Source organism: Octopus bimaculoides, chromosome 3 (genome assembly GCF_046866305.1).
Source record: "Octopus bimaculoides isolate indiv1 chromosome 3, ASM4686630v1, whole genome shotgun sequence".
NCBI lineage: Eukaryota > Metazoa > Mollusca > Cephalopoda > Octopoda > Octopodidae > Octopus > Octopus bimaculoides.
The window spans coordinates 74,435,748-74,459,880 of NC_142930.1; the positions used below are offsets into that span (position 1 = coordinate 74,435,748).

The 24,133-nt window shown below is 36.8% G+C and overlaps 1 protein-coding gene and 1 long non-coding RNA gene across 18 annotated transcripts in view; one reads left to right on the plus strand and one right to left on the minus strand.

Annotated features, from left to right (window-relative positions):
- LOC106877519 (uncharacterized) overlaps positions 1–24,133 on the minus strand; it is an 89,669-nt gene that overhangs the window by 60,587 nt on the left and 4,949 nt on the right. For 3 of the 17 annotated variants that reach the window (XR_001410387.3, XR_016241084.1, XR_016241090.1), the window contains exons 2-3: positions 23,065–23,529; positions 6,558–6,846 (exon numbers count right to left, since the gene is read on the minus strand). The exons of 7 other annotated variants lie outside the window; for them this stretch is intronic. This is a non-coding gene — a long non-coding RNA (uncharacterized LOC106877519). Of the gene's footprint in view, positions 1–6,557; positions 6,847–18,106; positions 18,223–21,019; positions 22,336–23,064; positions 23,530–24,133 lie in introns of those variants that run through there. 7 more of the 17 variants (XR_016241079.1, XR_008263699.2, XR_016241080.1 and 4 more) reach the window with 5 other exon arrangements.
- Positions 4,695–6,404, plus strand: LOC149136589 (uncharacterized). Its single transcript, XM_089349227.1, has 2 exons — positions 4,695–5,511; positions 6,074–6,404. Exons 1-2 carry the CDS (start codon positions 5,326–5,328, stop codon positions 6,251–6,253), a joined length of 366 nt encoding a protein of 121 aa, XP_089205353.1. The 5' UTR covers positions 4,695–5,325; the 3' UTR covers positions 6,254–6,404.

Below are 24,133 nucleotides of genomic sequence, written 5' to 3' on the forward strand. Positions count from 1 at the left end.
GATGACTAGATTTCTATAGTATAATGTGTCCATTATTACAACTGCACTTCCTTTATCTGCTTCCTTAATCGTAATATCTTAATTATTTTGAAGTTCTATTAGTTCCTTCCATTGTGTAGTGTTAAAGTTTGAGTTAACTGTCTGTTTATGCATGGTGTGGTAAGGGAAGTTCTCAATGTGGTTGCAGAATTCATCTAGATTTTTATTTCTTCCTTTGTGTGGGATGTGCTCACTTTTGTTTTTGACTAGTTAGTCATCTTCAGTGTTGTGAAGGATATGCACAATAGTGTCAGAATAAAATACAAAATACTAGAGACTATAGACTACAAGAACTCAAAAACACACTAATTGACAGACACTACCCAGTTCAGCTCACAGAGGATGGAATCTGACGTGCATCACAAATCGACATAGAAAACTTAAGAAAAGTCAAACACAGCAACATACCTTCCCCGAAAATATTACCATACATATCCACATACAATCCCAGAAACAAAGAAGCCTTCACCATCATCACCCAAAACATACCTATGCTACATAAGGACCCCAAATTAAAGGAAGTTTTACACACATACAAAATCATTAAAAGCTACAAACAACCAAAATCACTGAAAAAGATCCTCACAAAGGCAAAATTATTTTCCAAAATAACAGATGCAAAAGTGAAAAAATGTGGTTGACCAAATTGCGCAACATGTCCAAACCTTCTATTAGGTTCAGAATTCCTCTTCAAAGAGGGACATAAATTCAAAGTTAAATCTGACTTTACTTGTGCCTCAGAAAACCTTATTTATGTAATAAGATGCTCGGGCTGCTACGAAAATTACATAGGGCCCACAGGATTGACACTCAGACGTAGATGCACTCTGCATCAACAGCAGATTGCATGCCCAGAATACCGAATGATACCCTTTAGTGAGCATATTGAGAAATGCGCAAAACAAATGCTACCACTATTTAAAATCTTTCCATTCTATCAATGTACTATTAGTACACCAACACAAATTAGATTAAATAAGGAAACCTTCTTCATTCAAAAATATAAACCCAAACTTAACAATTGCTAACACTTTTAAATAAGGAAATTCACCTCACTGAGAGGAAAAAAATATAGAACAAAATCTAACATACTATTCTTTCTAAACCAAACCATGATAAATTAATCAAAATCTACCACATTCTACATTTCGTTCATCTCCCTTATACTGGAAGAAATCCCTAATTACCTCCCCCTATCTAGAACTCTTTTATTTACACACGGGAGCGAAGACATGTTACCATGAAGTAGAGAAATTTGAAAAGACAACACGAAACCGGTTATTTCTCCAAATACAATGTTTATATACCAAAAAAATTTTATAACATTTTTCTGACATAATTTAAATATATACTTTAACCATGTAACAAGACTTCTGTAGTTTTTTCACTCTTGTTTATCTTATATATATATATATATATATATATATATATATATATATATATATATATATATATATATATATATATATATATATATAAAGATATATATATGTATATATATATATTCTTTTATTCTTTTATTTGTTTCAATCATTTTACTGCGGCCATGGTTGCGGAGCACCATCTTTAGTTGAACAAATCGAGCCCAGGACTTATTCTTTGTAAGCCTAATACTTATTCTATCGGTTTCTTTTGCCGAACTGCTATACGTACATATATGTGTATACTTACATATACATGTATATACATATGCATATATGGGCACAGGACGGCACAGGACGTAGACAACATGAAATACGAAATACGAAAACATCGAATACGAACTTGTTTTGCGAACAACGAAATAAATAAATGGAAACCGAGACATAGCAACATAACTGTTTTGTCGAAGACGTATCTTGTCGTGAATTGCTCGAAATGCAGAGTAGAAAAACAGCCGACAACTGATGAAGGGTCGTTTTTTTTATGTTGCTTGTCTTGTTTTCCATTTGTTTTTTTTATTGTTCGCAAAAAAAGTTCGTATTCCATGTTTGCGTATTTCATGTTGCTTACGTCCTGTGACGTCCTGTACCCATATATATGCATATGTATATACATCGCCATGCATCCCTTTCTAAGTAAGTTTTATATAGGCGAAGGAGCGGCTGTGTGGTAAGTAGCTTGCTCACCAACCACATGGTTCCGGATTCAGTCCCACTGCGTGGCACCTTGGGCAAGTGTCTTCTTCTATAGCCTCGGGCTGACCAAAGCCTTGTGAGTGGATTTGGTAGACGGAAACTGAAGGAAGCCCGTCGTATATATGTGTATATATGTGTGTGTGTGTGTGTGTTTGTGTGTCTGTGTTTGTCCCGCTAGCATTGCTTGACAACCGATGCTGGTGTGTTTACGTCCTCGTAACTTAGCGGTTCGGAGAAAGAGACCGATAGAATAAGTACTAGGCTTACAAAGAATAAGTCCTGGGGGTCGATTTGCTCGACTAAAGGCGGTGCTCCAGCATGGCCGCAGTCAAATGACTAAAACAAGTAAAAGAGTAAAGAGTATATATATATATATATATATATATATATATATATATATATATATGCGATTATATGCACCCAGTACTCATTTTATGGGTCCTGGAAGGTTTAAAGGCAAAGTAAATACCGGCAGTATTTGAACTTAGGATTTAAATACTGTGAAACATTTTGTCCAACGCTCTCCCAGTTCTGCCAGTCTATAGCCCTTCGAACCCCCGAGAGAGCTTTTAGGAGGTCGCACCACCGAACCAGCATTAGCTGTTAAACCTCTCACTAGTTCCATATAACTGTCTTAAAGTAAAGACACATTGGATAATACCATCCTAGACCAATGTTTTTCAACCATTTTTTTTACCTATGGACCACTTTGATTCCTCTTTTACTCGACTGGACCCTCATAGCCATTCAATGTTTAAAAAAAAATTCTGTTATATTTTTATAATTACATATTACGAATTGAATAAAAAATATTGCACATAAATTTTAACAGCAAAATCTTAAACGGACCCCAAGCATCATATGGAAACCGGTTGAGAACCACTGCTTTACACAGTCTATATCTGAATATAAGAAGGGATGCCCACAGCTTGAACGCTTTTAGCCTTAGATTTGCTCGATCAATGTTAGCCTTGGGTTAAATAAGAACAACAATCTACCACCATGGTAAGAATGTAATATTGACGTACAGACTGGAAACGTAAGTACTGAAATTATATGTGATTTCTTAGAAGTAGCTTCATCTATAATATAGACCATCTGTAACGATGTACGATTTCCTTTGCTATTACGGAGGAAAAAATATTTTTAAAAAGCAAAACTTAAAAACAACTCTATTTCTTTGCTCCAAATGTACTGTTTCATGATTAGGCCTCGTAAGTTTAAGTTTTAAGTGAGTTTTGGGGATTTCTTTGCAATGTCAGCTCCAACAACCGTTTGGCAGCTGGTATAAACGATGTTTTGTAAAATAAAAATACAAACCATTCCCATTTCTGGTGCAGTTAATACTTTTAATTTTAAAAAATCAACATCACAAGCTCGTCAGGATATGTCAATATTTACAGAGGCCTGTCTTGCATTATTTAATCTCGAATATCAATCCTTTCAGAATCAAGGTAAGCTAGACTAAGTTCTTTATAACAACGGTCCCCAAGGTTTTTTTTTTGGGGGGGGGGTTGCATCATACAAAGTAATTTTATCACGCGTCGGGAGATCATACGCTTTTATTATTCTTACAGTTTGTTTGTAGGCTTAATTGATCGGTATATGAAAGAAAAAACTTTCACTTAGACAAGTGCAAGAAAAGAAGTACAGACGGAAGTATTCATTTTTCAAAAACACCATGCAGATTGCGATAGTCTATGAAACAGAGATAAAACTTTAAAATTTATTCTTTCTGCGCAGTTCGATACCAAACTATTCACGGCCCAGTGGTTGGGACCTCTGCTTTAAACCGATACTTTCACAAAAATGAAACCTAAAATTATGTGTGAAAGTCCGTGACTTTGATTTCGCGACTCGCCACTTATATTGCATATGATTTTTTTTTTAATGCATGTACATCTTCAAATTCCACTTCTATTATTTATAACATGTGTAGCCATGTGTCATTCTACGATATCAATACTGGTAATTATATGAACAATGGCAATAGAGAGGGAGACGATGATAGCTGCTACACTAAATATTTTGCAACATTTAGAGACATTCCTTTGCCTTTAGAGTTTAAATCCCAAAGGAAGTCAACTTTGTTTTATATTCTTCTAAGATCAATAAGATAATACCAGTTGTTAACGGAGTCCAATTAAATCGAATGTACTCTCAAAAATTTGTGACCTTGTATCTATATTACGAATTGATATTTGCTTCGCCCCAACGTGGGAGTCTTTACACCAGCGGTTCTCAACCGCGGTTTCCAGGCCCATATTTAGAAGGTCCTCATGCATATCCATAAATACTAGTACCAAAATAAATTTTTTTTGAAAAATTTCAAGCATGGATCCATCTTTAACTGAAATCACAGTTTTTATTCATTCACTGGCTCGAGCTTGCGACGACTTTAGCGTAGACAACGGGATACACAAACGCGCACACACTGGCAAAAAACGGTTATTCAGATAGACCAATCACAGAACAGTAAATGAGCATTATTGATCTGTTCGTGTTTTGACCTTTGATTACCGGCGTTGGTAAAGCGAGAAGCCACTCAGCAATTATTCATTCTTTCACCAACGCATTTATTATCCTCCACTGTCTTGGCGGAACCACATTCGAAAAGTGCTCATACACTTATGCAAGAGAACTGTGCATTTGAAGCCAATTGGAGGGTAGAATATTTCGTGATTGAAAATGACGGCAAGGCACACTGCCTTCTCTGACCTCTGGTGATAAAGAGTTTGAAGTCATTTAGTACTGAGAGTCACTACAAAACTCATTCTGCAGAATACGTTTTCTACCAACTGGTTCTTAAAGTCAGCGCGCACAAAGCAAACGAGTTTCTTCAAACAAGTGATTCCAAAGATGTAGCAATGGCACCATACAGGATTAGCTACCCTCTGGCTTGCCACATGAAGCTGTATTTAGATGGAGAAATCATGAAACAGGCTATTGTCATAACAGGCTATTCTTCACTAAAGAATGATATTGTTCTAGCATTCAACAAATACCTAAGAAAATACAGGTCAGCAACGACAGTACCTCGACAAGTTGAATGCATATCTAGTGATCTACATGACCAGCTTCTCAGTAAGTCGAGGGATTTTGTTTACTACTCTGTCACTCTTGACAGCACAAAAAACATTACCGATTAGCTCTGTTCATCAAGAGAATCATGCCAGACCCCCAGATTTACGAAGAATTTCTCCCGCTCCATTCATGGCTCAAAAAAAGGACAGATATATTCCGTGAATTTCGTGCAAGCCTTCAACAAACACATTTGGATCCATCAAAGTTGTACGGATGGAGGTTCTTCTATGCTTGGACAGAAACAAGATCTTCAAGGATTCCTTGCCAGATGGTGAGGAGAGGACAACTTTACTTCTGTGAGATGGCACCATTGCATTATACACTAGGAAAATATCATTGTTAAGTCGATGAAAATGGCTATCTTGTTTTTCATTTAAGTAGGTTGAACTATGTAAAATGTTGGAAAAAGACATCTTTTTCTTGCAATACATACCAATTCATATATCTAAGGCAAAATGTTTTCAGGGCCTTAAAACATTGTTGTAGATCCCGAATGGACACCACTCCTTAAAAAAAATATCTAATATGGACCCTCAGGAGCCATATGGACCCCGGTTGAAAACCACTGATTTCGTGTGCTTCGTTACCGTGTCAGTTCGTAGTAGCAATTAATAGTTGTCACTGTAGCAATAATAGTTATCAAGATTTATATACACCACTTAACAGTGTCAAGGAGATGACCCTAGGAGGGATGGCCATTATTATTATTATTATTATTATTATTATTATTATTATTATTATTATTATTATTGTTGTTGTTGTTATTATTATTATTATTATTATTATCATTATTTAGCACAATATTCTCCCTAATGCAACCACTTCTGTTTCAGTTCCTTACCAATTATACAGATTCTTATCTGCAATACCCACCCAATACTACTACTGCTGTTGCTGCTACTGCTGTTGCTGCTACTGCTGTTACTGCTACTGCTGTTGCTGCTACTGCTGTTGCTAGACAGCTGCTGCTTTCACCGCCACTGAATTCAACTGACCTGCTATATGATCACTAAATTTGCTAGAAATTACATTCTATTGTGTCTTTAAAAAAGAGCAATTTTGATCGTGTAATTCTAGGTTCTTTGCACATAGGAAAAAGAGGGGACGGTCACAATGAAAGGCTTTTCATAATGGGTTAGTTGTACCAAACAACAGCGGAAGCAACACCTACAACGACACCAACGACAACGACGACAGCAATGACAACAACAACAATACAAACGAACTAATGAAAGAGAGCCTCTATTGGTAGCCGGAGATGCCATAAACAGAAACCAAATTTCCCTCATAAATAAGAAAGAAAAGACAAAGAATAAATCAGTGCTGCGTTAACTGTGTTTTTGTTTCAATGCAATATACTGCAGACGTGGCTGTGTGGCTAGAAGTTTGCTTCCAAATCACATGGTTTTGAGTTCATCCCACTGCGTAGCACCATAGGAAAGTCTTCTATTATAGTCCGGCTTAGATATGCAAGATAATAATAATTATTATTATTATTATTATTAACCACTTAACCACTGCGCCATATGCCCGCGTGCATGTAGTGTAGTGGTTAAGAGCGCGGGCTACTAACCCCAAGATTCCGAGTCCAATTCCAGGTAGTGACCTGAATAATAATAATAATAATAATAATAATAATAATAATAATAATAATAATAATAATAATAATAATAATAATAATAATAATAATAACATCGAAAAATACTTTAGGAATGAGAACCCAGGTTCGAAATTTCCCCAAGACACCTGAGGAAGGCTGGAGGGTATATCAACCGAAACGTTGTATTAACAACAAACAGGATGAGAACAAATATCCGTCAATTGTAAATAATGTAAATAATATACATAATTTCTCATCTCTTAAATATAGAACTAGTTAGATCTAGTTAAACTCTTAGATCTAGTTAAACTCTTAGATCTAGTTAAACTCTTAGATCTAGTTAAACTGATTCACAAAATATGCATTTTTTAAATGGAAGTAGAAAAAATCTAAAGATCGGCTATGATGATGTAGTTTTCCAGTGTTATTGCTATGAAGGTATGATTTTGTGGCGAAAAATCTTGGAGGGAAAAGTTAGAGGTTTAAAAATCGAAAAAACTGTATTTTTAGCCAATAGCGAGACAGGAATTTTCTGTGTTTAGCGGAGCTCTGACAACTTTAAGGTTGTACCCTGTGATATTTATAGTTTTAGAGTCTGTGAAATGACCTGTTCATTGTAGGTTTCTAAATAAACAGAAATACCTAATAAAATCATCATGTATCATCTTACTGTTTCTTTTGCCTCTTCATTGATTGCATGGTTTTAATACTTTTTAAAATTTGGTATATTAACATATTTGTTTGCATGTGTTTACTTTATGCGTATTTCAGTTTTATGTATACCTGTCATGCATTTGTGTACATCATTAATATATAAGTGCATGTGTGTGTGTGTATGTGTGTGTGTATGTGTGTGTGTGTGTGTGTGTGTGAAAAGAGGGTGTGTGTGAAAAGAGGGTGTCTATCTCCAAAACTCCAAAGTTGAGTAACGTTTTCATGCTTGGATTTGTAAACTACGATAAGAATAACACTGGTCAGCAAAGAATTTGTCCCAGAAATATATGAAATGAAAAATATGTAAAAATACGAACACACAAAAAAAGCACAGAAAAATACTGACACACAGAAGCACAGAAAAATATGTAATATACTAACACACAGAAACATTGAAACAAAACACGCGGAAGAAAAGAATCTGGTAGTGTGAAGAATCAACACAGGACTACGTGCAGCAAAGACACGGGTGAAGTGAAACACAAAACAGCGTGTCGTTGTCATGGTAACAAGCTGCTAATGCCACACTGTCTGTTGATTGGCTAGAATTACCCAAATTTCCCAACTTTAATTCCAAATGACATCAGATGCTTTAAATTGCGAGATAAAGTAATTGGTTGATCTTAATTAAAATTCAGAGTTGCATCGATACATCAAAACTGAAAGCAATCTAAACAAAATTAAAGGGGGTTCATTTTGCGAATGAAACTAACTAGATCCAAACTCTTCAAGGCTGTGCCCCAGCATGGCCGCAGTCTAATGACTGAAACAAGTAAAAGAAAGATAAAAAGTAAGAAACGCACTTCTGTACAATATAGAGATAAAATAGAGAGATTTTGAAGGATTCAAGGCCAGGTTGACACAGTCTTCATCATTCTCACTAATTTGCACATCATCAAAATTTATAGATACAATTATGATTGTATAATTGATGATAATTATGATGATGATGATGATGACGATGATAATGATAATGATGATTATCATCATCATCATCATCGGTAGCAGCAGCACCACCACCAACAACAATACGGCCATCACCACCACCACCACCAACATCACCACCCTCCTCCTGCTCATCATCATCATCATCATCATCATCATCGGAGACTGTAGTGATATTTCACCATCGCCATCTTCTTCACCGTTTTCCACTTTTTCAACATCATCAAAATTAAATTATATAATTGTGCTATTACGTATCATTATTATCAACATCATTATTATCGTCGTTTTCGTCGTCGTCATCATGATCACAATCATCATCACAACACCACCACTACCACAAGCATCATCATCATCACCAACAATATTATCATCATCGTCGTCATCACCACTATCCCTTTCTTCTCAATCTTCATCGTCATTAATATCATCATTATCACCACTACTAATCACCACCACTTTCATCATCGTCATCATCATCATTATCAGCAGCGGCAGCTGCAGCAACAGCTGCAGCAACAGCAGTAGCAGTATCACACCGCGACAACCATCATCATTTTTTAAAATTATACAATTTTTTCTTTGTCATTCTTGAATCAAATCTTTGATTCCTCTGCATTTCCGGACAGCCCAGAACGATTAATTTATTTTCTGAGCCTTCACCGACATTCACACACAAGATTCTTTATGTATTTTGAAGCTATGTAACAGACTTATAATTCTACGCCAGATATTTAAATCAATATATAAATGTGGAAATTAACCATCCTACGCATTTTCTTCAAAATCTAAATAATCATGAGTTTGCTTCGAATCATATAGTTAATGTTATGTACGAAGATCACTTATACGTTGGCCGCCTTAACAGTGTTATATGCCCCTGGACAACCCAATACATATATAAGAATTGTCCCCCTAAACCAGTGTTTCTCAACCTTTTTACCCTTGCGTAACACTTAAAATAAATTGCATGTGTGTGTGCATATATATATATATATATATTACATCCTCGCCAGAAATAGGGAAAGAGGGCGGCTTATAAATGCCAAAACCTACCCTGGCGAAGAATGTACCCCACAACATAGATTAGTAGTTAGCGACTTTGGGATCAAGGCAAAATGGGTGCCCAGAATTAGACAGGCTTGGAGAAGAAGGGTGTGGAAGCTTAAAGACCCTGCAAACGGACAGAGACTTAGAGACAAGTTACTTGAAGCATTTAACGAAATAGAAGGGGATATAGCATCATACAACGTGGAAGACAATTGGAGATTTCTGCGGGACAACCTGTTGAAAGCCACCGACCAGATTTGTGGGTGGTGTAAGGTCCCCTCCCAACCCAGAGTAACGTGGTGGTGGAACAAGGAGGTAGACAGGGCTATTAGACAAAAGAAACAAGCTTGGAAGGACTGGAAGAACGGTGGTAGCAGGGAATTGTACCAATGTGCCAGAAGGGAGGCTAGGCGACAGGTTTATTTAGCCAGAGGGGAAGCAGATAAGGAAAGATTTGCCAATGTTCTGCGCCGTGAGGACCAAAGACTCGAGGTATTTCGGGTTGCAAGACAGTGTAGGAGAGAGAATAGTGATGTTGTAGGAGAGAAATGTGTTCGCATGGATGATGGTACGCTTGCATTAAATGAGGATGCAAAGAAAGAGGTCTGGAGATGCCACTACGATAGATTGCTTAATAAAGAGAATGAATGGGAGAAAGAGAGCCTGCCTTATGTCGACCCAATAGAGGGACCAGCTATCCGAGTTGATAGTACCAGGGTAGATAAAGCAATTAAGAGTATGAAGACCGGGAAAGCCCCCGGCCCATCAGGAATCACTGCAGAGATGCTCAAAATATCTGGCAGTGTTGGCTATAGCCTAGTCACCCGTATTACGAACCAGGTGATACACGAAGGAGTCATACCCTATGACTGGTGTAGCAGCATCATAGTCAACTGCTACAAAGGTAAAGGGGACGCTTTAGATACAAATAATTACAGAGGCATCAAGCTGTTAGATCAGGTTATGAAAGTTACAGAGAGGGTCATAGCCCAACTAATTAGGGAGCGAATCAATTTAGATGAGATGCAGTTTGGGTTCGTGCCAGGTAAAAGCACTACTGATGCCTTATTTCTAGTGAGACAGTTGCAAGAGAAATACCTAGCCAAGGATAAACCTCTGTACCTGGCTTTCGTTGACATGGAGAAAGCCTTTGACAGGGTCCCCCGATCCCTTATCTGGTGGTCAATGAGGAAACTTGGGATAGAAGAATGGCTAGTGAGAGCTGTGCGAGCCATGTACAGAGATGCGGCCAGTAAGGTGAGGGTTGGAAATGAGTACAGCAATGAATTCCGGGTAGAGGTAGGGGTCCACCAAGGTTCCGTCCTCAGCCCCCTATTATTTACCATAGTCCTCCAGGCAATCACAGAGGAGTTCAAGACAGGTTGCCCCTGGGAGCTCCTCTATGCTGATGACCTTGCCCTAATTGCGGAGTCACTATCAGAACTAGAGGAGAAGTTTCAGGTGTGGAAGCAAGGTCTAGAATTGAAGGGCCTTAGAGTCAACCTAGCTAAAACCAAAATCCTAATAAGTAGGAAGGTAGATAAAACACAAACCCCTTCAGGTAGATGGCCCTGCTCAGTATGTAGAAAAGGAGTAGGTAGTAACTCTATAAGATGTACCCGGTGCAAGCTATGGACACATAAGAGGTGCAGCAACATCAAAGGCAGGTTAACTAGCAAGTTAGTTTTTGTTTGTGGCAGATGTTCAGGTGCAATAAAGACTGCAAACAAACAGGAAACAACTTCTATCTCATTCCAGGGTGAAAAACTAGAGGTAGTCGATAGCTTCCGCTATCTGGGCGACCAAGTTAGTAGTGGGGGTGGGTGCGCTGAAAGTGTAGCTGCTAGAATAAGAATAGCCTGGGCAAAGTTTAGAGAGCTCTTACCCCTGCTGGCGACAAAGGGACTCTCACTCAGAGTAAAAGGCAGACTGTATGACGCATGCGTACGAACAACCATGCTACATGGCAGTGAAACATGGGCTGTAACTGCTGAGGACATACGTAAGCTCGCAAGGAATGAAGCCAGTATGCTCCGTTGGATGTGTAATGTCAATGTGAATACCCGTCAGAGTGTAAGTATCTTGAGAGAAAAGCTGAACATTAGAAGCATCAGTTGTGGCGTGCAAGAGAGACGATTGCGCTGGTATGGACATGTGGTGAGAATGGAGGAGGATAGCTGCGTGAAAAAGTGCCACACCCTAACAGTTGAGGGAACCCGTGGAAGAGGTAGGCCCAGGAAGACCTGGGCTGAGGTGGTGAGGCAAGACCTTCGTACATTGGGCCTCACCGAGGCGATGACTACGGACCGAGACCTTTGGAAATGGGCTGTGCGTGAGAAGACCCGGCAAGCCAAGTAAGATCGTTGCCAGTGCCCCTGGACTGGTTCTTGTGCGGGTGGCACATGAGATGCACCATTTTGAGCGTGGCCGTTGCCAGTACCGCCTGACTGGCTCCTGTAGGATTTTCGAGCGAGATCGTTGCCAGTGCCCCTGGACTGGCTTGTGCGGGTGGCACATAAAAGACACCATTTCGAGCGTGGCCGTTTTCGTGCGGGTGACACGTAAAAGCACCCACTACACTCTCTGAGTGGTTGGCGTTAGGAAGGGCATCCAGCTGTAGAAACTCTGCCAAATCAGACTGGAGCCTGGTGTTGCCATCCGGTTTCACCAGTCCTCAGTCAAATCGTCCAACCCATGCTAGCATGGAAAGCGGACGTTAAACGATGATGATGATGATGATGATATATATATATATATATATATATATATATATATATATATATATGTATACATGTCTCTTAAAGGATAGAGCTCAAAATCAATGCATTGAAGATACTTTATTGCAGCAACAATTATAATAACAGAAACAACCACAATAAGCCAAACCTTATTGTGGTTGTTTCTGTTATTATAATTGTTGCTGCAATAAAGTATCTTCAATGCATTGATTTTGAGCTCTATCCTTTAAGAGACATGTATACATATATATATACAAAAACTCAACTGTGAGTTTTTGGCTAAGACTGTTAACAGATACTATATATTTTGTAAAATTTGTTTTATAAAAGTATATATTTAATATATATATATGTATATATATATATATATATATATATATATATATATATATATATATATATATATATATATATATATATATATATATATATATATATATATATATATATATATATATATATATGTATGTATGTATGTATGTATGTTTATATATATATATATATATATATATATATATATATATATATATATAATACAAAATGGGACAAGAACGCAAAGCATCCAGACAGTTAGGTGATACAAGAAAGGGACAACAAAACATCCAGATAGACGATACGAAGAAAACAAGGACAGGTCATTCGGAGTTTTCTTTCATCAGCCGAGATCCAGATTATCTTTGCAATTTCGGCTGGTTATACTTGATATTGCTCCAATCTGGCCAGCCCCAAGGAAAAACTAAGCTAAGAGCATTATATTATTCCAAGGAAGAAAGCAGCGAATGTATACAAAAACAAGGACGGAAAAAAACGAACATTGTTACATAAATACAATAAAAAATAATAGCAGGACATAACAGGTGTCTTTCGACTAAGGACGAATTAAATTAAGCTGGCGTGTGTGGAAATAAAGCCTAACGGCAGGGATACAAGATTTCAGAGGCACAGGGAGGAATATCGATGTTGCACGGGTGCCCATAAATTTTTGACATCACTAAATATATCCCCAATGGTTGTTATACTTTTTTGATAACATATTAGGTTAGATAGAATGATGTCTATAATACAATATTACAATAACCGATAATATGTTGTGCATATATAGGAATATTACGATCATGAAATTAGCATTAGCTTATCTCACTGTTTCTCGCGGAATCCCCAGGAACCTTTTACGGACACTAGGGTTACGGGGAAACCCAGTTGAGAAACGCTGCTCAAGACACGAGGTCCTTTGGCAACTGTTCAGTGTGCCCATGCCTTTCGACAGTACTGCTTATCCGTATATAGGGAGAATACTGATCGGTCAGTGAGTCAAGCCTTCTTCGTATCTCTACTCTAGACAACGCCTCGGTATTAGTCGTTACCATACTTTTAACAACGAGCCAATGACGGAACTTGGACGTGGTCGAAGAGGTTGCAAGAAATAGCAGCTAAATCTCCCTCAAATGATATCTTACCCTCTTGAAAGGGAACGATACATTGAACAATGTAATCTTAGATATGCAAAAGAGTCTCGATTAGCACACCCTTGATCATAGTTACGGCCGGCCAGAGTTAACCTGGTGTTAAACGACAATAATAATAAAACCGAACCAATGATGGATTCTATACTGGTTACTTTAAATGTAAGAAATAACAGCTAAATCTCTTACAACAGCCCTTTTAAATAGTTTTCTTTAATTTTATTCTATTCGCAATACTGCCCTCCAAGCGAAATTATGACAATCTACTATATTTCAAATGCACAAATACACAGCCACTACTCATAGTTAAGAAACAACCTTCTGTCTCACGTCTTGGACATGAAAGAGGAAGATGTCTTGAACGATACCTAATTAAAATTTTTAACGCTGTTACAAATTCTAGACCTCAATCCCTGATGAACTTTCCTAATGACCTAAAATGTAACACAACGAAAATTAAATCTAAACTATCTTTTTTCTTCAGGATCAGCTACTAATTCCCTACAATCGGGTAAAACCTACACTGGCATGCTGGTTCTACATCTGGGCTTATACTGCAGTTACACAGAAACTTCATAGTTCATATCCAAAAGAAAGTTGTACGACTGACTGGTAAAAGGCTCATTTAGTAACACACTATGTTGTCTCATCCACATACGTGCTGGTTCCTTAATTTCTACCTATTTCTATCATTACTACAACAGCTTCTGCTCCTCTGAACTTGCTACGTGCATACAACTTCTTCCAAAACCCATCTTTAAAAACTGATTGTTTCATCACACTTAACCAATTCAGTCATTATTTCCTCTTCAGAAAGTCAATTCTTTTCTTCAAACGTTCGCATTTTTTTCATGCTGGGTCTTGAGGAAAGACCAGTGCCCATGCACTTCACAGGCCTTCTTAGACAGATGAGAGTGATGCCGTTAATGTTTAAGTCAGCTCCTGCGGAAAAGACAAGAACGGGGAAGCAGTTCCAGAAAGCCGACGTTCTGGGTTGAAAGAACTGGTCGTCGATTAATGATGGAAAAAAGCAGATGCCATTATAGTATCGGTAGAAGGACACAGTACGCTCGTGATCCAGAGGAAGGAGTATATCTCTTAATGAGTGGTGGCGTTCTTGGGTGACCTCTTTCTGAATGCAGCGTAGGATGCTTGCGTGTGCAGCAGTAGCACCATCCCGGAGATGAGTGCAATACTCAATCGTGGGCCACACCTGAGCTTCGTAGAATATCAATAACTATAGATGTTCAAGTTGAAAATAAATCGTACCCACCTAAGTAGTCCCGAATGGTCTGTGGAAGTCATGAGTATAGCAATTTCCTCCATCCTAGGCCATACAAATCGGGTGACTTTGCGGCCGTGATCAAAATTCTCTCACGTGAGAATAGAAGTTAAAATCTAAAACCTGTAAACTGCGTGCAACTTCAAAAAATAAGTTTCCTAAGAGCGAACTTAACAATATACAGTTAAAAATGTAATACATGGCTAACAGAATAAACCCACCACACGCTCCTCAGTGTGCCCATGCCTTCCGACGGCACTCCTTATACAGCACTGCTTATTCGTATATAGGGAGAATACCGACCGGTCGGTGAGTCAAGCCTTCTTCTAACTCTATTCGACGCCTAGGTGTTGGTCGTTACCATACTTTTAGCAACGAGCCAACACACACACACACACACACACACACACACACACACACACACACACACACACACACACACACACACACACACACACACACACACACATACACACACGTATAAAACGCTCATGTTTCATCAAAGCAAATGAATCTCCGTCAATCTCCGCGATGAGTATTCTGTTGTTTCATAATTATTTTCTTACTGGATTAGCGTATATGTGGTTGAGTATACCACATACACACACGTGTACTCATAACATAATTCTCAGGCAGAAACAAAGTGTGTCACGGTATTTTACAAGACTGAACCTTTGATTTACAGATATAATCCATCCGATGGAGGCAATGAGTTACCATCTGTCCAATTTCACTTACAAGGCTATAATAAATTACATTTGTCCAAGAAACCACGCAATAGGATCGAACTTAAGTTCACATCACTTGGAAGCTGACTTTTTAACCATTCGACCAGTTGCCTTCACATGCGCCTATTTAAATAGAGATGCACACACACACACACACACACACGCACGCACACACACACACACACACACACACACACACACACACACACACACACACACGCACGCACACACATTAACTTATTCGTATAATTTATTTACAAAATAAATTGGTGAGTTCCAAAAATGTAAATAAAAGCATGTTTACTTTTATATTCCAAGTTGTTTACAATAATGTATTGCTAGAAATATTTATGTGGTTTTAAAATATTAGTTTTAAAATATTAGTTCTATGGTTATTGCAAATGAAAAATGTGAATAATTCCTAGTTTTGAAGTTGGAATCATTAGATCTTATAAGTGTCGATAATCTAATTGTATTGCTGGTGTTGTTTAGCCTTATGTAAGCCCAAATCAACCAGACCTTTCATCAAAGGCGTTTCAGATCTGACTATCCCATCTTTTATCGCCTGTTACTCAGTCATGGTGCATCTATGACTACATTAACCAAATATGTCATTCCCTCTTTTAAATGCTAGAGTTTGATTTGAGAACTTTTTTGATTATTATTTTTACGTAGAGGCTCTTTCGTTATCCTGAATATACAGCGGAAATCAATTAGATCATCGATCTATCTATCTATCTATCTATCTATCTATCTATCTATCTATCTATCTATCTATCTGTCTGTCTGTCTGTCTGTCTGTCTGTCTGTCTGTCTGTCTGTCTGTCTGTCTGTCTGTCTGTCTGTCTGTCTGTCTGTCTGTCTGTCTGTCTGTCTGTCTATCTATCTATCTATCTATCTATCTATCTATCTATCTATCTATCTATCTATCTATCTATCATTCTATCTATCTATCTATCTATCTATCTATCTATCTATCTATCTATCTATCTATCTATCTATTTGTTTGTCTGGCTGTCTCTGTCTCTCTTTATTATGTGTTTGTGTGTGTGCGTGTGTGTGTGTGTGTGTGTGTGTGTGTGTGTGTGTATGTGTGTGTGTTATGTGGTAAGACTTCAACAAGTGGAATAGCACTCGGTCAGCTAAGAGAGTAGAAATGATATAATAAAAACCACAATTCTTATTGAATACTACTACCCAGGACTTCCTGGTCGAAACATTATTTCGCCGTTTTTTCAAGCTGAGAACAAGATCGTTTGTCAGTTTCTTTTCTAAACAGATGACGGTTAAACAAGGGATGCTAATAAGGAAGAACACAAAAAGGAAAGTCTCCTCAGCAAAGTGCAGCTGTTTCTCAACAAGCTGAAGTTTTAACCAATAAATTGCTTGGTATACATGCTAAATGATACAATCGTTGGCACAGTAAAAAAGAAATACAGTGATACCTTGCAGTACGAGTTTAATCCGTTCCATGACCGAGCTCGTCTTACGATTAACTCGTTTTACAAATCAATTTTCCCCAGTGAAATTAATTAAAATATAATTAATCCCTTCCGGCCTCCCAAAACCACTCAAAAATAATCTTTTATGGGTTTTAAAACATAAAGGTGTAGTTACAAATAAAATGGCAATTATAAAAAAGAGGATGCAAAAGAAATATGTAAACTGGTTTTATTAACTGAATTACCTTAAAGATGAGACGATTTGTGTGCTCGTACTTCAAAGCAAAAATTCGCACGAGTCTCGGCTCGTACAGCAAATTACTCGTACAATGATGTACTCGTACTGCGAGGTTCTACTGTACTAATAACTAACTTCGGCATGATGCGTAAAGTTTGTGTTTCAATGAAACCCAATTAAACCGAAATAACTCAAGATATATTTTTGGTATATGCCAATGAAAATAATATTAATTACCAACTAATATTTTTCTTTACCACTATAATTTATATTTTAAGTGTTTTCATCATTAAATCAACTCTTATAGAAGATATGTCAGTTTTAAAACGTATACCCGGCCTATACCCGAATTCATCTTGTTTGTTCAAAGCTATTATATCTCAGGATAGGGGATCAACGAACTAGTTCCAATTTCCTTCTCCAGGCGGACATAAATTTTTTAAAGAAGAGAGAATGGATGTTGAAAATTTGAACAGCAGTAGCAATTTGTGTAAAACATTAGTCACATAAATAGGAATCAGAGCTGTTACTAGATTCAGCTCTCACTTATTTTCTCCACGATTTTCATTCATATGGATAGTTATATAATCGTCATAACATAATTACGCAGCAACTAGAACATTTAAGAACTTCATTTCCGCATCAAACGTTAAAGGAATTAGTTACCACATTGTTATAATAGTAACTTGACTGCTGGTTTCTGTAGTTCAGTTTAGTGACGTCATAATGCGGGTTGTGTATCTTGTGATGATGAATCTGCCACCCATATCAGTAAAGAATGACTATAAATATTTAAAAAAAGAAAAATAACTGTTAGTGGCAATGTTGTGAGACCTTTGCTGTCGTTGTTGTTAGGTTATAGCAGTGGGTGTAAATAATGTTGTAACGTAAGAACATATCAATGAAAAGTTTAAACTTAACTGACAGAACTTAGGGTGTGCCTTCCACCAGCTTTTGTGAATGTAAGCATGAGTGATGAAAATTGTTACAAACGGAATCATTCCCCATCGCCTCGACAAAGACTGATCAAAGTATATGAAACATTTTAAGTAGTTTCTAACTAGGGCAATTTATTTACAATTAAAAAGAAATTAATTTCAGCAATATTTATTTTTCCTTACGAAAACAACTCCCACGGTTTTTGTCATACGAAGATTGGTAGATCATTTCTAGTCTAGAATGTCTGTGATATAATAGAACAACATGCTAGCTGAGAAAATAAAAGTTGGTTTGAACCCTCGAAGTGATTTTAATATACAGTAGCACTAGAATTAGTATTTCGAACAGAGAGAATTAAAAAATATTGAAACATTGAATTTGTTTTAACTCCTTATCTTTTATCTTTTACTTGTTTCAGTCATTAGACCGCAGCCTTGTTAGGGCACAGTCTTGAAGAATTTTTGGAAGAACTGATGCTAACAAATCATATATCTCCTTAACAAAAGGTAAGTGTAAGTTAATGTCTCGAATAAACGACATCACATATACCCGCTCGGTCTACAAAGTTTACTGTCCTACACAAGGACGGGATATAATGCTAGAAATCGAAGATCAAATGAATTCTTGAATTATATTAAAGTAGCAATCTATGTATCATAATAAGTGCAGATACATCACAGCAAAATAGAATTTACTACGGTATTTGTCCTGAGTTAATATCTCTCATAGACGAACAGTATTAGCACGAAACTATATTAGTAGCAGGCAAAAACCGTCCAGCAGCGGTGGTGATTATTGCTAGATGCGCATCCCTTTCGGTTTTATCAGAAGCAAGTACCCACTGCATGTTAAGACAAAATCCACCGTCACTTATATAGGAAAACAATGATTGAAAAATCGCTGATGTTGCAATTAGCCGGTCGGTTGAATAAAAATTCGTTATCTGCAACAGAAGCAGTACATCACACAGCACTAAGGTGGTGTCTTAAAGATCGTGCTTTGACAGTAACAAGGTCTTTTATATGTAGCTATTATTTAGAGTATACTTTTCGTATCCAAAGCATGCGAATATAAATATACCTTTTAACATGGCAAGAAGAGTCTGCACAATCGTGTCTAATCCTCCAACGCAGGAGAAGCGATTTCAAGAATTTAAAACTGTATTACTCAAGAGGCAATACCCAGTCACTTTAATAAGTAACTGGTTAGAACGTGTAAAGACGATGGACACCCAAGGATTAAGGAAAACAAAAACGACCCCTGATACATTCAGTATTTTATGAAAACCTGATAAATTCAATACTTTACCTAAAACAAAAACGAACTCTGATACTTTCAATAATGGAGATGGCGCGAGTTTATCTGCTCGCTGGCAATATAAACCAGAGTGCATTGTGCACCAAAAGCCTATATGAAAGTTTCTCTCATGGTATCTACCTCAGTATAGTTTATTCTAACCGAACATCCATGTTTAATTAGGGATAAATATTACCCCTCGATATTAACACTAACACTGTCAATAATATATATATTTTTTACTTTATATATCAACACAGTCCAAGGAACAGGGAAGCATACAGCGTCCATCAGAGTATTCCTCTTTTGATAAACGCCCTACGAATAAAAAATGGGATTTGGTTGTAGAATATAAGTGTGACCCTTTAATTAATGCTCGACATTTCTTGTATATAACAAAATTCAAACATAATATATATGCATTTATATACAAATACATATATATATAATTCCTCTCTCTCTCTCTCTCTCTCTCTCTCTCTCTCTCTCTCTCTCTCTCTCTCTCCATATATATATATATATATATATATATATATATATATATATATATATATATATATGGGGTGGGGAGTGTGTGCGTGTATAAACATACAGGCTGCTTATCAGTTATTATATAACAACATAAAATCAAGTACCAGTCAAGTACTGGAGTTGATGTAATCGACTTTTCACGCCCCCACTCCCATCACCGCCATCACAATTGCTGGTTTTGTGCCAGAATTAGTAAGAATTATATAACTGTATAATTTGTGACAAGTTGATTATAATTAATTATATGAGGAGTTCTAATTGTAATTGATATCTTGTATGATAGGTTACGTAATTTTTCTTGAGTATTGATCACCAAATTTACTTTATAGCAAAGTTAGAAATATTGTCTTAATGCAATTTAATTTCAGTTATCTCTTTAACTCTATGAAATTTTTGGACAGTTCTCAGCCATGTTATATATCACAGAGAATAATACCTTATTTCTTCAATCTGAAATTTTAAATTCAATTGAATATAAAAGGTAAAAAATGATAATTATGTTTTGATAATTATAAAGATACTTGTAAGAATGTTTGAAGGGGCGGAGAAATATTTATATGAATGCAAGATTTTATAATATAGTCGGAGGTAACTTTGAGACGGGTGAGAGTGATGTCCAGCTTGAACATTTGTGGGCTAATGTATGTATGTAGTGGAGTAAAAGCTCAAAGGGGAGGAGAAAATTCCAGAAGAATCGAGGTGAAATTATTGGGGAAAAGTGTTTAACGCAGTGTCTGAAAAGCGAGATACAGGAAGAGGGAAGGGAGGATAGTCAAATGGGATGAGTCAGTGGAAATGGATGCAACTAACTAGTAAAGATAAAAACAAAATAACTTTTATGTTAAATTATGTTACACATTGTAGGTAGCCCATCGACAAACTACAATGACTGTCGAAATAAAATGGTTGATAGTTGTAGTATCAGAAGTCAATCGTTCCCCTCAATTGCACTCTATCCTTAGATTTTGTAGTCCATCAGTTGATATCGATATCTAGTCTTCCCATGTTACATTTAGCTCCATCATTGTACCTCAGTCGGGGTCTATCTTGATTTATAGTACCATTAGACAACTGTACACGGAGTATTTAAATTGGCAACTAAGTTTCTTTGCATCAATACCGCTTCAAAGTTAGAGACTTGGCTTTTTCCCTTGGATGGTGTATCTGATCTTGTCTTTCATGTGATACTCATGCGCTGTTTCAACTGTCTCCTCGTGAACCCATGCAGTTTATTTTAACTGTTTGAGATATACCGCCCATACTTTCGTTCATGTAATATTGTGTATAGTAATATTGTTCAGTTAACTTTGCATCTCACTTAAGCTGACGTGTAATGTTGTTCCACAGTTGTTCTCTCAAGTTTCCCAATGCTGAGAAGGATTTGCTCATCTTGTTATCTATTTTCTCTCTCAGGCTACCGATATTATTGATTGAACTGTCCAAATAGATAAAATGGACAACTTCTACCAGCATCAACCTTTTAGGTTCAGATTGTGCAACATGGCTTGGATTGGAATCTGGATGATAAAAAATTTCAGTCTTCCGGATATTAATTTTCAAACTGAACTTTATGGTTACACCGTCATGAATATTCATCAAAGTTTTGCAGATCCTGTGGACTATAGGAAACAAGGGCACAACAATCATCAGTAAACATGTCTCTCACTAATATGTGTAGTCTTATCCTTAGCTTATAGACGCGATATTGAAAGAGATAAGCATCAGGATTTGTCTGTATGTATACATCTTCAACTGAGCTGTGGAATGTCTCTTCGCGCAACGCAGAAAAATAAAATACGAATAACGATGACATTCGTGCGCAGCCGTGTCTGATTCACACTGTAGCATCAAACTGTGCAGATTCGAAGTTTATCTGTGTGGTTTGAGTTTTCATACTAGTGTGTAGCACTGGAGAATGTCGAAGTGAACAAAATGCAACCAATTTGAACTCACGATCTAATACCTTTCCACTGGGCCTTCCACGCTTCTCCGGTGAACAGTAAGGATATAATTTTAAACGTGGATACAAATGAATATCACAATGTGTGTAGTAAGTTCTGGTGAGCCAAAACACAACCTGGTTTCAACTTCCATTTGAAATTCTTTGACTTCTCTTACGTTACAAATGGCTACTTAATCAGTCATCACAAAATATTAAGATAAAAGAATGCAGTATTATTATACATAGACATCGTACTAAATAAAATGTTCATTCAAACAACATAAGGATGTAGTTTTTATTTCTTACTTTTGATGCTTGACGCACAAACCACATCATGAGATAATACGTTGTTCGTTTAGCATATCACAGCTTATCAAAAACTACCAGACATCTTATACGTCAAACATTGATAAAAACTACACAGCTTATCATACACTAAACAATAAATACAATACAACTTATTATACGCCAATATAGATAAATACCATAAAGCCAGGGCCGTCTTGACAGTATTATAGGCCCCTGAGCAAATTAGTATACTGGACTCTATTGTATTTATTTATCTATTGGCAATAAGCCACAACATACATAGATAAGAACTGGGTCTGTCCAGTATGCCCATGTTTCAGATGGCGCTGCATACAACGTTATTACACACTAAACATTGATTGATAAATAGATAATAATAGATTTTTCAATAGTCACTCCTCTCTAATTTTCTTCACCCTGATGCAATTTTATCCACGAGAAAAAATAATGTTTTTAAATAAGCGAATTAAATTAAAATCAACCAAAACGAAAGACACTCGAATTTATAAAAAAGAAACACTTCACAGTCAAGGACTTCCGCAAAATAGTCATCTGAGTCAATGTAACCAAATATTTACTGCAAATATCTAAACTACGTGTGACTCACCTTTGCAAAGAAGCTCTTCATATTTATTCTAATTATCATGCCAAATTCTTCTGGCCAACTGCTTAAGAGGTTTTTTTTTTCTTCAATTCTTTTCAATTAACTATTTAGCAAGGTCATCTTCAGTGAATATCAACACACTTCTATGTGTAGGAGCAGAACATTAATTTACTGATATTTTCTAATTTAAGTACTTCCAATTTAAGGAGGCAGGTGTTTATTACGTTGGCTTTGCCACTTCATTTTTTTTTTTTTTTTTTTTTTATCTAATTCCAATTTTGATTCATTTTCTCAGATTGGTTCAAGTTTCATGTCAACTAGATGACACAACTTTTAGTTGGTGTGAACGAACAAGTATAGCTTGATGTTCTTACTGTTGTTGTTGGTGGTGGTGTTGTTACTGTTGTTGTTGCCGTCTTCATCGGTGTTGTTGCTGTTGCTGTTTATCTCTACGAGTAGAGATGGAGCCTAATAGATATACATAGACATCGTACTAAATAAAATGTTCATTCAAACAACATAAGGATGTAGTTTTTATTTCTTACTTTTGATGCTTGACGCACAAACCACATCATGAGATAATAAGTGTAGGCTAAAATAGAAAAATGAAAGCTTCTAGAACAAAAGCTGTTCTCCCCAACAAAATTTTTCGCATACCCCCTACAGCATCCCTCACGCAGCACTCCTTTACGATATTACCATCACAAATCCCCTATATAACATTATCATCGCCACCAACTCTACAGCCTAATTACCACAATATAACTTATAAAACAACACAGCCTCTATACCACATTCAAACTGTCTCACACAATATCATACACAGTATCATTGTTGCTACATCATCTACATAACTCATTCACCTATACAACTCCATCATTACCAAACGCAGCATGAGTTTCACAAAATTAAACATCACTGACATAACACCAACATTACATCATCACCAGCGCAACAGAATCAGCACTTTATCTCCACAACATCTAACCACATCTTTAGAACATCACCTCTATAACATCTCTTATACAACATGACTTCCACAGCATTACACCATGGCTATATAACAACACTT

Excerpts from the sequence above, each read along its gene's own strand:
- LOC149136589 (XM_089349227.1), top strand. The coding sequence starts at position 5,326 with ATGCCAGACCCCCAGATTTACGAAGAATTTCTCCCGCTCCATTCATGG. Across the intron at positions 5,512-6,073 it reads CAAGGATTCCTTGCCAGATG|TTCCTTACCAATTATACAGA; the intron begins GTGAGGAGAGGA and ends CTTCTGTTTCAG.